Below are 13,591 nucleotides of genomic sequence, written 5' to 3' on the forward strand. Positions count from 1 at the left end.
CTGTTACAGACGATTTAAGCTGCAAAATTTTGGCACACGCAAGGCCAACTGTCAAACTTTGCGAGCGTTTTTTTTCTCTAAACAAGGGGTTGATTTACGGGTGCCACGGTATCTCGAGATGGAATAGACCAAATTGGCTGAAATCTGGGGTGAAGTCAAGACATATCCCGTGTGACGAAGCCCGATTTTGAAATTTTGCATTTTAAAAAAATACAAAAATCAAAAACTTTCAGTTTTTTATACGAAAAACATAAAAAATATATTTATCTCTTTTGAGAATTTTTTTTTTTGAAAAGGAGGAATTTTACTTCCATGTTTTAAGTAAATTTACCGTTTAAATCGAAAAATATTGATAAATGTTTCTTTGCAACATATTTAAACAGAACAAAAATCTAGATTACAAACAATGCACCCGAAGTTTCCAATGTACAGGACCTTTTGAAAAAAAAAGCGAAAATAAAAATGAAGATGTTTAGAGTTTTGACGTAATAATTTTTCGGTGTCGTAAATTGGACGTTTTCCCCTGTTTTTTTTCATAAAATGAAGATGTAAAAAGGCAATAAAAATCGTGTTTTAATCGTGTTTTAACGAAAATCACACGCTATTTCCAATGAAAATAATTTTAAAATCCTTGAAATTATCATTACAAAAATGTAAATTAAAAAATACTTATTTTGGGAATAAATCTTTAAGTGAGAAAATGTGAAATAATCAAAACCGAATTTAGTTGAGTACCTATTTTGTTTTTTCGAAAGGTCTCATCATAACCATAGTAAAAATAAACTTCTTAAATCAAAACCCAAAATAAAGAATTACTCGATAGGAACGATTATTTTGTTTAAACTTACTTATTTTTTTTTTACTTTTACTGCTCGTGCAACCTTCGAGTCATGACCATGAGCTGTCTCCAGATGTGCTGCCACTGGACTCGGTCCTGGGCTGCTACTCTCCAATTCCACTGCGGAACTCCAACAGTTTTCAGATCTTCCTCCACTTGGTTTAACCACCGTGCTCGGTGCGCCCCCCACCCCCTCCTCCTCCGCCGCGTTCCAACCGGCTCCGAATTAAACACCAACTTCACTGGATTGATAGTCTGGTTCGGTTAACGCGCATCCAGCGCGTCCGGTATTCTTGCGACGTGTTCGGCTCACCGGATTCGGCCAGCCTTGGCGACCTTCCGAATACTTGGCTTGCCGTAGAGTTGCGCCAGCTCGTGGTTCATCCTTCTCCTCCATACAGTGTTCTCACGCACGTCGCCAAAGATCGTCCAAAGCACTAGCCGTTCGAAAACTTCAAGCATTTGCAGGTCCTCCTCGAGCATCGTCCACGTCTCGTGCCCGTAGAGAACGACCGGTCTTATCAGCGTTTCGTACATGGTACACTTTGTACGCCGGGAAAGATGACCAGACCGTAGGGTCTTGTGGAGTCCGTAGTAGGCACGACTACCGGTGATGATGCGCCTCCGAATTTTCCTGCTGCAGTTGTTGTCCGACGTCACCAACGATCCGAGGTACAGAAACTCCTCCACAACCTCGAACTCGTCGCCGTCGATCGTCACGCTCGGTCCTATGCGAGTCCTGAGGGACTCGGTTCCTCCTGCCAGCAGATACTTCGTCTTCGCAACATTCACCTTCAACCCAACCTTATCCGCCTCCCGCTTCAATTCGGTGTACCTCCTGGTCACCTCCTCGAACGTCCTGCCGACAATGTCCATGTCGTCGGCATAGCAGATGAACTGGCTGGATCGGTTGATAATCGTGCCCCGCATGTTGAAGCCCGCCCGCCTCATAACACCTTCAAGCCCAATGTTGAAACAGAGGCCGGAGATACCGTCGCCTTGTCGCAGTCCCTTGCGCGATTCGATCGGGTCGGAAATCGCCCCGAGATCTTCACGCTGCACCGTGCCCCGTCCATCGTTGATTTCACCATTCTGATCAGCTTCCGGGATATCCGGGACCGTGGTGTAGGGGTAAGCGTGGTTGCCTCTCACCCAGTCGGCCTGGGTTCGATCCCAGAAGGTCCCGGTGGCAAATTTTGAGACGAGATTTGTCTGATCACGCCTTCCGTCGGACGGGGAAGTAAATGTTGGCCCCGGTCTAACCTAGAGGTTAGGTCGTTAGCTCAGTCCAGGTGTAGGAGTCGTCTCCCTGGGTCCTGCCTCGGTGGAGTCGCTGGTAGGCAGTTGGACTCACAATCCAAAGGTCGTCAGTTCGAATCCCGGGGTGGATGGAAGCTTAGGTGTAAAAAGAGGCTTGCAATTGCCTCAACAATCAAGCCTTCGGACACCTAGTTTCGAGTAGGAATCTCGCAATCGAGAACGCCAAGGCAATGCTGTAGAGCGAATAATTTGATTTTGAATTTGATTTTTTTTTTTTATCAGCTTCCCGGGAAAGCCGTTCTCGTACATGATCTTCCATAGCTCTTCGCGATCGACCGAGTCGTACGCGGCTTTGAAATCGATGAACAGGTGGTGCGTCGGGATCTGGTACTCGCGACATTTTTGGAGGATTTGGCGTAGCAAAAAGATTTGGTCTGTCGTCGATTTCCCCTCCACAAAACCGGCTTGGTACGGCCCAACGAAATCCTTTGCTCGCTCCGACAGACGACAGAAGATGATCTGAGACAGCACTTTGTAGGCCGCGTTGAGAATAGTGATGGCTCGATAGTTCTCACATTCCAACTTGTCCCCCTTCTTGTAGATCGGGCATATTACTCCCTCTTTCCACTCCTCCGGTAGCTGTTCTGTGTCCCAGACCTTGACAATCAGCCGGTGTAGACAGGCCGCCAGCTTGTCCGGGCCCATCTTGATGAGTTCAGCACCGATACCATCCTTACCCGCTGCTTTGTTGTTCTTCAGCTTCTTGATGGCATCCTTAACTTCCCTCATCGTGGGTGCTGGCTCGTCCTCGCCGTCCACTATACCGCTGACGTCGTTTTTCCCGTCGCCCTGGTACTCCGCCTCTGGGCCGTTCAGGTGCTCGTCGAAGTGCTACTTCCACCTTTCGATCACCTCGCGCTCGTCCGTCAAAATGCCTCCGTCTTTATCCCGGCACATTTCGGCCCGCGCATGAAACATTTCCGGGATTGCCTGAGTTTCTTGTAGAACTTGCGCGTTTCGTTGGAGCGATACAGCTGTTCCATGTCCTGGCACTCCAACTCTTCCAAGCGGCGCTTCTTATCCCGGAAGAGATGGGTTTGCTGTCTTCGCAACTGTTTGTACGAGTCCTTGTTCTCACGGGTGATGTGCAGCAGCCACTTGTCCCGCGCTGCTTTCTTCTCGTCCCAAATCGCCTGACATTCCTCGTCGAACCAGCCGTTCCGTCGAACTCGGTCCACGTACCCGACGGCGCTCGATGCCGCTGCGTTGATGGCTGCTTCCATATGGCTCCAGCAGGCCTCCAGAGGGGCTTCAGCAAGCTCACCCTCGTCAGGCAACGCAGCTTCGAGTTCCCGCGCGTACTGGGTAGCGACCTCATGGTCCTTGAGTCGCTCCAGGTTATGCCGCTGCGGGCGACGGTACCGGACCTCGGACAGGCGTTGGCGCAGCTTTGCCACCACCAGGTAGTGGTTCGAGTCGATGTCCGCGCCACGGTAGGTTCTGACGTCGATTATGTCCGAGAAGTGCCGACCATCAATGAGAACACGGTCGATTTGCGTCTCCGTGTCGTTTGGTGATCTCCAGGTGTACTTGTATAGGGAGGTGTGCTGGAAGAAGGTACTACGTATGGCCATGTTTCGGGAGGCAGCAAAATCGATGAGTCGTAGGCCGTTCTCGTTCGTCTGCTGGTGGGCGCTGAACCTCCCAATAACCGGTCTAAACTTCTCCTCCTGGACAACTTCAGCGTTCAAGTTGCCGATGACAATCTTGACGTCGTGTTTGGGGCACTTCCTGTACTGTGCTAAAACATATTTTTGACGAATCAAAAAAGGGTAGCATTGCAAAAGATCCAGCTGAGGCAGTTTTAAGGAATTAGCCTCATTAGCCCAAGCTTTCTTCCTGTTATGGCTTTTATGAAAGAAACGTAAGTAACGCTTTTTATTGCATTTTGACTGCATATATTCAGGCGCAATTGAATACAAGAAGAAAGCTTTTTCAATTGAATTTAGCTGGAAGGCATCAATCACTGGTTTTCAAGTAACGTTTTTTTTCTAATGGCTAAATTTAAAAAAACAGTTGCTTTAAGTGTAAAAATGTCACAAAAGTTTTTTTTAGCTAAATTAAAAGGCTACTCTTGATGCTTTTATATCAAAATTATTATTATTGTAAACAGCAGAAAAATCACAAAAGTTGTGTTTTCCACCATTGAAAATCGAACCAATAGTTTCCGAGACATTGCAAGTTGAAAAATGAGGGATTTATGTTTCAATGCAGTTGAGTGTGCGTTACACGAACCATACGCTCAAAGTTTCAACCAAATTCAAAAACATCTTTTAACTGCCCTGTCAGAGAATAACTCAGCACAATTTTATTAATTAATTACCATCGGCTCGCGTTGCACACAAACTCCCACGCATCAGCCCCCGAAGCCATCGTGTGCGTTTATTAACGGCCAATATATCATGGCTATAAACTAGGGATTTTTTCTTTATTTCCAGCGTGGCCGGCCGTCAGAGTGTCCTCGACGAACTCAATTGCTTTTATTTATGACTGCCCCGGGACGATCCACTCGAGGTCTTGGAGGGGTTGAGGGGGGGTATCCAATAATAATTTGAATTTCCCAGTGTACGTACATGCCTCAAGCGCGCGCGCAACCCTAACTGTGCACCTTTTGCACATAAATGCACATGAGGTGAAAGATTTACGATTGAAGTTGGGGTGCTCAAAAAATTTAATTAAAGTTTAGTCTACTGGTATCTTTTTTCTAAATTGCAAAATTAAAGTTTATAAGCTTTTCAGAAAAGTTCAAATAATCTTGAACAACCCTAAAACAGAGAACGCCACATTCAAGTGCAATTGCCACACAAAGTTACAATATTTTTCGGTGAACAATTCAATATTTATGCCTTCTGTGAGACAATATTATCATTGTTATTGCCTTTTTGCAGCCGCAGATGCAGATGCAGACTGGGAGGAACTTTCCATTTTTGGACAGAGCTTTCGGGACAGCTTTATGGTGTTTATTTGTGGGTGAATGTTTCTTGCTGCTTCTTTTTTTTATTTTCGCCATTCAATAACTTTGAGGATATTGAAATTGTGAAAACGATCGACGGTGTGGTCGTAACTGTTGGATTAAAATTTGCTTGGAATGTGCGGTAATACGGTAGCGGAAACGATGAAATGGTGAGCTTGAGTTATTGAAATTAAAATTATTGATTTTGTTGAAACTGAAACTAGTAAATATTTGGATTTCATCGAAATTCTATTACAATAACATCTCATTAAACCTTTCAGGTCCTGCAGGTTCGTTTTCCGACAATCTCAATTATTTTACAACCAAACTGCTAGAATTTTCCCCATAATTTGAAACAAAATATATTTCAAAGCGTTACATTTCTCACAAAACTCAGATCAAACCCCGAAAATGCTGCCACGTCGAGCAGAATGGAGTCATTCTGGAAAAGAATTGCACCGGAATTTCCAGCCAGTAACTGCAGCTGCAGCTGCACCCCGGCTGCAAAATAAAATTCTGCTTCCTGGATTGAATGTCCCTTTCGACAGACTGGCAACACTGGCTGCTGGTGCCTAAATTTCCGCTAGGTGAACAATTTCTATCTCTCTGACTCGCCTGGTGTGTCCCCGGCACACATCACAGGACGCCGAGCCTGTTTCTGGCCATCATGCTTGCATAGAAAATGCTTCTGCATCGGTGAGCAAAATTCTGCGCCATTTTACATATTTAGCATACAGAGTGCCCCGGCCCCAGCCAGGCCTGCCAGAGTTGAAACATGCTGCGGTGGTTCTGTTGACCCCCTCTCTGACTGCCTCTCTTCAACAGGGAGGGAAAAGGGGAACAGGTTTTGCGAGTACCAGCAGGAAGTCCAGGAACTCCTGGGGTGTGTGTGCAAAAAGTTAACCCAATCTGGAAAAAATAGCCTAGTTTGCAGCAGTTGCATTCCGGGATGCAATTTCTGGGGGCCGTTGTTGACAGTGGTGTAGCTAAGGGTTTTTTAAAAGTATTTCTTTTGTTGTATTTTTACCGACTTTTAAAAATGAGTTATAAAATTATGCACCAATAGACTTTGAAGAAAATGAATTTTGGGGTCATAAATCAGAAAAAAAGTGAATGCATAAATATATAAGGTCAAATTTTTTACAGTACGATTTGTGTACTTATTAGAATGTAATAAAACGGGTCAATTTAGCGGGCCAAATATAAGCTTTATTGGTTGCGACAGGACTTGGCGCTTTGACTCTGAAGTTTTAATGGTATTTAACCCATAGAATCGGTGCGTTTTGTTTTTTGGCAGTTATGAGTCCCTTAACGGTTTGTCAAAAATCTTATGAGCTCATAGTTCGTGGTCCAGGAAACAACCTGGCCGAAGAAAGCGAAAAGATTCGTCACATCGTCACCGTCGTGCTAACTTGTCGTGCGTCGCTTTTTGACGTTCCAAGAAAAAACGCGTTTCAATGCACAGTGGGAAAAATCGAGGCAAAAAACGGACTTAATTGATGCCGGTCAATTAGAACTTTCAACCGATACTTTTCTTATGTGAAAAATTCTTATGAATCGATTGGTGATGGTGAGAACCCGCGGAAATTTGTGTAAGGCCCGTTTAAGGTTACCGATTTACTCTGTTTTTTCTGTTTTTATCAGTTTTAAATATGTTGCTGAAATGTTCAATGCTTTGAAATAAATTTTTCTTTTCTTTACTCCATCCAAGTGAGATTCAGGTACATTTTGCGGGTTATCATCATCGCCAATCGATTCCTCTGATTTTTCACTTAAAAAAAAGTTTTGTCAAAGTATTGAACATTACCGAAACATATTTAAAACTAATAAAAACAGCAACAAACGGGGTAAATTGGACTTAAACGGGCCTTACGCAAATTTCCGCAGGTTCTCACCATCATCAATCGATTCCTCGGAATTTTTCACATAAGAAACGTCTTGGTTGAAAGTTCTAATTGACCGGCATCAATTAATTCCTTTTTTTACCTCGATTTTTCCCACTGTGCAATGTTTGACCTTGAATAAACAAAAACGAGAGCATGCAATGTAAACAATAACAAAACACGTTTTGTTTGGTTGACCATTCAGTGCATTGTATCGAAGTTTGGTTGAATTTGGTTGCTGGAGTCCCGAGCTATAACCGAAAATGTTTCCGGTAGTCGAGCTGTGTCAAACGCGTTCAGACCCTAAATCCCTTTGGCCAGTTGTCGCTCTTACATCAATTTTTAGGCTGTGTCAAGATTGCACACCAAGATTGAAACTTCTTTCATATGAGAAGTGACACAATGAGTTTTTTTTCGATTTTATTGAATTTCGCTCAAAAATTGCGATTTTTTGTCCTCTGAAAAAATAAAAAAATACGGATTTTGCGAAATTGATTGGTGAAAAAATTCAATATAAAATTTGACAAAAATATCATGTAGTTGTTTTTTTTTCTGAATATTCGTTCATTGAAACAATAAAACACCAACAAGTTTCATACACCTAGAACTGGGCATCGGCAAACGAGAGGATAGAGAGCACGGTTCGGTAGTAAAATGGTACCATAGACAAACAGACGTAACTCTCCATACAAATTATTTTTAAAATCCATCGTCCTTCATCAAATCTCCAAATCACGGCGACGTCAGCGCTGCCTGGTGAGCTTATGCCGAAGCGCAGCCCAAACACACCAATACAAACCCATTACTGTCATGTGTCATGTCAGTGTATGCGTGAGACAATCAAGCCTTAACGATTGTAAACATTAACAGCTGATTCGAAATAATGTTGTTGTTGCTGATCATCAGTAACAAAATCAAAATAAATAAATCAAGACCGACGGCCGAAAATGACGGTGGGTCGGTTCCGTTTCCAATGGCAGAACCTCATGAGGCAAATCATGTGGCAGCACCTGCAGCGATGCAAGACAAACACAATGACAGAAGCCACACCACTGGTCCTCCTCGTTGCTTGCATGTTCCGTATAAGATTCCTCCTCCACCGAAAACATGAACCATTACACCTGACACCATCATCAACAAGATATCCCGGTCACGAAAACACCAGTAGTGGCCGCCGGAGACATCTGCAGGGAGCGTGTCCACGGCGCAATTATGTTGCCAGCCAACAAAACCAAATGGGCCGAATGAGACGAAAAAAATCGCGAAGAGTGTTGCTCACGATCGACGCAACATCGTTGAAATGCCAAAAGGACGACTAGCAGCAGCAATCTGAGCAGCAGTCCGCGAAGGATAAGCAGGTTGCTCCAAAGAAGATGACTCCACCACAGGATCCGGCTTTCTCCGCAGTGGAGCAGGCCTATCTGGTTAATAGTGGGGTAAAGGGTATGTCCTCGCTAGTCAGACGCTCATCTGACTCTGGTCGAAACTTCCCCAAATTTGACCCGCAAAGTCTGGATAGTGGATTACCGTTGGATTTGGATTTTTTGTTTTCATTTGCTGCCTCACACGTTCTCACGCTCAACCTATAAACAACAAAAAAAAAACGCATCACACACACGGAGAAAAGACGGGCGAGCTGTCACGACAGCAGCGCCATCCATGGCTTTCTACCTAAGGTACTCGCGATTGAGTGTGTAGTAGTGCGGTTGTCAAAATCGTTATCTCTGACTCTCTCACTCCACTGACACTGACATTGTTTATGTTTTGGTTTTCCTGGCACGGTCCATTGTTCGTTTGTTATTGTTTTGGTTTTAGTGGCACGGAGCCATGCACTCACACTAATGCAAAGGAAGATCGCGAGTACCTATGATATACAGCCTTGAGCGCCATCAGTGTCGGGTGAGTGGATGCCGAAACAAAATTGCATTTGAAATAGCCGTTTTTGAAGGACGATGGTTCGGCACTCGAGTGTCCCGTCTGTTTGTCTGTGATGGTACTGTGAACGGACGGAGAGGATAAATTCAACATTTAAGAACAATTAAGAGCATTTTTGATATTGGTTTTTCGTAAGTAGGTCGAATACCGATGCAAAAAGGATTTTGTTTACCAATGGCTTTTATGGTTTTTTGAAAACTAATCCGAGATTTGTCCATATAAGCCACTCAATGGATGAACTATTTCAATGAACGAATGAACACGCGAGAGGTCTATACTCTCGCAAAATAATACTTTCCTCACGTTCTTTCTGGGGAGGACTATCCGCTCGTTCTTTAACTTTGGGTGTACATTGTACACTGTACATCGACTTCTGACCTCATCATAGCTACCAAGCTGTGGTGGCCGAGGCAATAAAGTCATTGGGTTAGTATGGCAAAGATTTCTGGTTCGATTCCCGTAGTCGACACCTTTGTTTTTTTTTTGTTTTGACGGATGCAATTTTTTTGCAAATGAACCTCGAGACAATAATTCTCTCGCCCATCTCGAGCTGTGGGCAGCGAATGACCGCGAAGGTTAAAGCTGCCGAAAATAAATAAATAAACAACAACAACAACATCTCGAGCTGTGTTCTCTGTGTCCGGAAATGGTACCATTATTCTCTCGTCTCGAGGCCATTATTTTCTCGGACAAGCGCTGTCCAGTTTTGGGTGCAGATTATCCAGCATCATTCAGATACGATCGCTTAGTAGACTGTGAATGGATTTACTCCTTGAAAATTTAATATTTTCTTAAAATGGGTTTCAATTTAAAAGAAAATATACTAATTTGTTCCAAAACATTTTTTCAATGATTTTTTAAAGTTATTTTTGGGTAAATTGATCAGATATAAAAAAAACTACTACCTCTCTGGTCCCGTGTATGCATCCGAAAACGCGCGCGCCATTTTTTGCACTCCACTTTAAAAAAAAAGTATATTATATGTGTTTGAATAAATTCAATTCCCGAACTGCACGGGAACGCTTCCCGGTCACTGCTGCTACTGCCGCCGGAGGACGCGCACTCAAAATTGGCGCCCCGATTTGAATTTTTCATTTTCCCCACATTTCAAATGCATAGAACTAGTGCCTGATTCAGATGACTTACGACTGCAATTTTCCCTTTCTCTCTCTCTCCCTTTTTATTACAGGTCAATCTATTCGCGCCGGATATTTACGTGCAGGCGCTGCCGGACATTTTGGAGAACTCGAACAACAACCTGTTTGGGATCGTGCGCGTCGAGGACAAGGACAAAGGCGTGCACGGCCAGATCAAGAGTTTGGACATTGTGGACGGGGATCCCGATGGGCACTTTCGGATCAAGGCGACTGGGCGGGGCGGGGAGTTTGTGATTGAGGTGCACCGGTTGTTGGACCGGGAGACGGCTCCGGTGGGGTATAACTTGACGCTGAGGGCGGTGGACAGGGGGGTTCCGTCGCGGCAGAGTTACAAGGTGATTCCGGTGCACTTGGCGGACATTAATGACAATGCGCCGGTGTTTAATCGGGAGATTTACGAGGTGTCGGTGCCGGAGACGAGTCCGCCGAACACGCCGGTGATTCGGCTGAAGGTGACGGATCGGGATGAGGGCAAGAATGCGCAGGTGTTTCTGGAGATTGTGGGCGGAAACGAGGGGGGAGAGTTTCGAGTGAATCCGGAAACGGGGATGTTGTATACGGCGGTTCCGTTGGATGCGGAGTTGAAGGCGTTTTACACGTTGACGGTGTCAGCGATTGATCAGGGGAACACGGGGACGAGGAAACAGTCGTCGGCGAAGGTGAAGATCAATGTGCAGGACACGAACGATAATGATCCGATTTTTGAGACAAATAATATGACAATAAAGGTGGATGAGAATGAACCGGCGGGGACGACTGTTACGAAGGTGACGGCGCGGGATAAGGATCTCGGAGAGAATGCATACATATCGTATAGTATAGCGAATCTGAATGATGTCCCGTTTGACATTGACCACTTTTCCGGGGTGGTTCGGACTTCCAAGTTGCTGGACTATGAAAGCATGCGTCGAGAGTACATTTTGCGGGTACGAGCCTCCGACTGGGGACTTCCGTACCGACGGCAGACAGAGATGCAGCTGATCATCAAACTAAGAGACGTCAATGACAATCGACCCCAGTTTGAGCGGATTGATTGTGTTGGGAGAATCCCTCGCTACACTCCAATTGGGACGGAGATATTCACTCTTTCTGCGCTGGACTTTGACTACGGAAGTGTGATCACCTACCGGATGGTGTCCGGTAATGAGGATGGATGCTTCAACCTGGACCCGGGAACGGGCGTCATCTCCGTAGGCTGTGATCTCGGTGACATCGGCGTCGAGTACCGTGAGGTCAACGTGACCGCCACCGATGGGACGCACTTTGCCGACACGGCCCGCATCCAGATCAACCTGGTGCAGAACAAACGCAATCTGGGCAGTAACCTCAAAGCCGAAGACGGCGCCATGTTCGAGTGTCGGGAAACCGGAGTTCGTCAACGCCTCGTTGACATCCAGGCGTCCGCCGAACGCAATAACATGCCCGGACGGGACGTCAGCAACGGCGATGACTTTGCCATGATGCCCAGCCGGTACGGCGAGAACGTTCACGCACCCGAGTTTGTCGACTTACCGCTGGAGGTCAAGGTCAACGAGTCGATCCCACTCGGCACCACAATCACCTGGATCAAGGCGCGCGATCGTGACCTAGGTTACAACGGCAAGCTCGTGTTCGGCATCTCCGGCGGAGATGACGACTCCGTCTTCCGGCTAGACCCCGACAACGGAGAGCTCAAGATCATCGGCTACCTCGATCGCGAACGTCGCGACGAGTACTTCCTCAACATCACCGTGTACGATCTGGGCAAACCCCAAAAGTCAATCTCCAAAGTCCTCCCCATCACCGTCCTCGACGAGAACGACAACGTGCCGCGCTTCGAAAAGTCCCTCGCGAGCTTCCGCGTCACCGAGAACGCCCTCAACGGCACGATCATCTTCCGCGTCAACGCTACGGACGCCGATCTCGGCAACAACGCCAAGGTAACGTACAGCCTCATCACCGACACCAAAGACTTCCGCGTAGACCCCGAAACGGGTGTCCTCTCCGTGATCGCTCCGCTCGATCGCGAACGTCAGGAGATCTACGAACTGCGCATCCGAGCAACGGACGGTGGCGGCGATCAAAGCACACCCGCCCTCTTCTCGGAAGCCCTGGTTCGCGTCACCGTCGACGACATCAACGACAACGCGCCCGAGTTTAGCATCCAGGATCTCAGCGTCCGCATCCGGGAAGACGTGCCCAAGGGAACCGTCGTGACGGTAGTGTCCGCGGTCGACCTGGACTCCGGTCCGAGCAGTGAAATTCTGTACAGTTTCGGAGAAAACGGGGACGGCGAGGGCTCGTTCAAGATCGACAAGCAGTCCGGCACGATCCGAACGGCGAAAATGCTAGACTTTGAGGAGCGTCAGATTCACAGCTTGATTGTGAAGGCGATCGACCGGGGAACGCCCTCACTCTCGTCGGAAACCTCAGTGATTGTGGAAGTGATCGATGTGAATGAAAACAAGTACGCGCCACAGTTTGAAGATTTCGTGCTGATCGGGTCGATTACGGAGAACAAACCGCCGGGGGCGCACGTCATGCAGGTCACGGCCAAGGATCTGGATCCACCAGGGCCGGACTCGCGCGTCAGCTACTCGATCAAAGGCGGAGACGGGCTGGGCATTTTCGCCATCGACAATGAAGGTAAGTGGAAGATGGTTTTGATGTTTGATTGTACTGATCCGGCGGGGGTGGTTTTAATTACGGTTTGCGTTGCGATGAGCCGCACATGAATTTGATTAGAATTTTACCTGTGAAGTGTAATTTTATGCCCGGTGAGGTGCGTGATCAAAGGGGGATAAGCAGTAAAGACCGCTCGGAGCGTAGCTGGTGCGCTTTCACAATAATAATTTCGATGCGTCCAGGTCGATTCAAAAAAAGGGTAGATGCAGTAAGGTTGGATCGAAAAGGAATTTAGGGTGTGATGAGATGTTAAATTATACAGTTTTAAGTCCTTAAATTATTCAAAATATTTAAAATACACAGAAAAAAAAAGTTGAATTTTGGAATGTTGAAAATTTGGTAGGTTGAATATTACCTCTTTATTTGTGTAGTATTACATAAAAAATGTGTAAAATGTGAACCTGATGAATATTCATCAAAAACTGATGAAAATTCATCATTTTCTGGGGTAAAGTTAATCATATTTTTTGCCACAAAGTCACCATTTCCTGATGAATATTACCATCATTTTTTCTGTGTATTCATAATATTGAAAATATTGAAAATATTGAAAATATTGAAAATATTGAAAATATTGAAAATATTGAAAATATCCAAAATATTCAAAATATTCAAAATATTCAAAATATTCAAAATATTCATAATATTCATAATATTCAAAATATTCAAATTATTCAAAATATTCAAAATATTCAAAATATTCAAAATATTCAAAATATTCAAAATATTCAAAATATTCAAAATGTTCAAAATATTCAAAATATTCAAAATATTCAAAATATTCAAAATATTCAAAATATTCAAAATATTCAAAATATTCAAAATATTCAAAATATTCAAA

General features: G+C 45.1%; 1 protein-coding gene across 9 annotated transcripts in view; it reads left to right on the top strand.

Annotated features, from left to right (window-relative positions):
- The window catches only part of LOC120423636 (fat-like cadherin-related tumor suppressor homolog), an 861,295-nt gene that overhangs the window by 595,888 nt on the left and 251,816 nt on the right, over nucleotides 1-13,591 (top strand). For all 9 annotated transcript variants that reach the window (XM_052708242.1, XM_052708241.1, XM_052708240.1 and 6 more), the window contains one exon: nucleotides 10,119-12,711. In XM_052708242.1, coding sequence (XP_052564202.1) covers nucleotides 10,119-12,711 — 2,593 coding nt within the window. The remainder of the gene's footprint in view (nucleotides 1-10,118; nucleotides 12,712-13,591) is intronic.

Source organism: Culex pipiens, chromosome 2 (assembly GCF_016801865.2).
Source record: "Culex pipiens pallens isolate TS chromosome 2, TS_CPP_V2, whole genome shotgun sequence".
Lineage (NCBI taxonomy): Eukaryota > Metazoa > Arthropoda > Insecta > Diptera > Culicidae > Culex > Culex pipiens.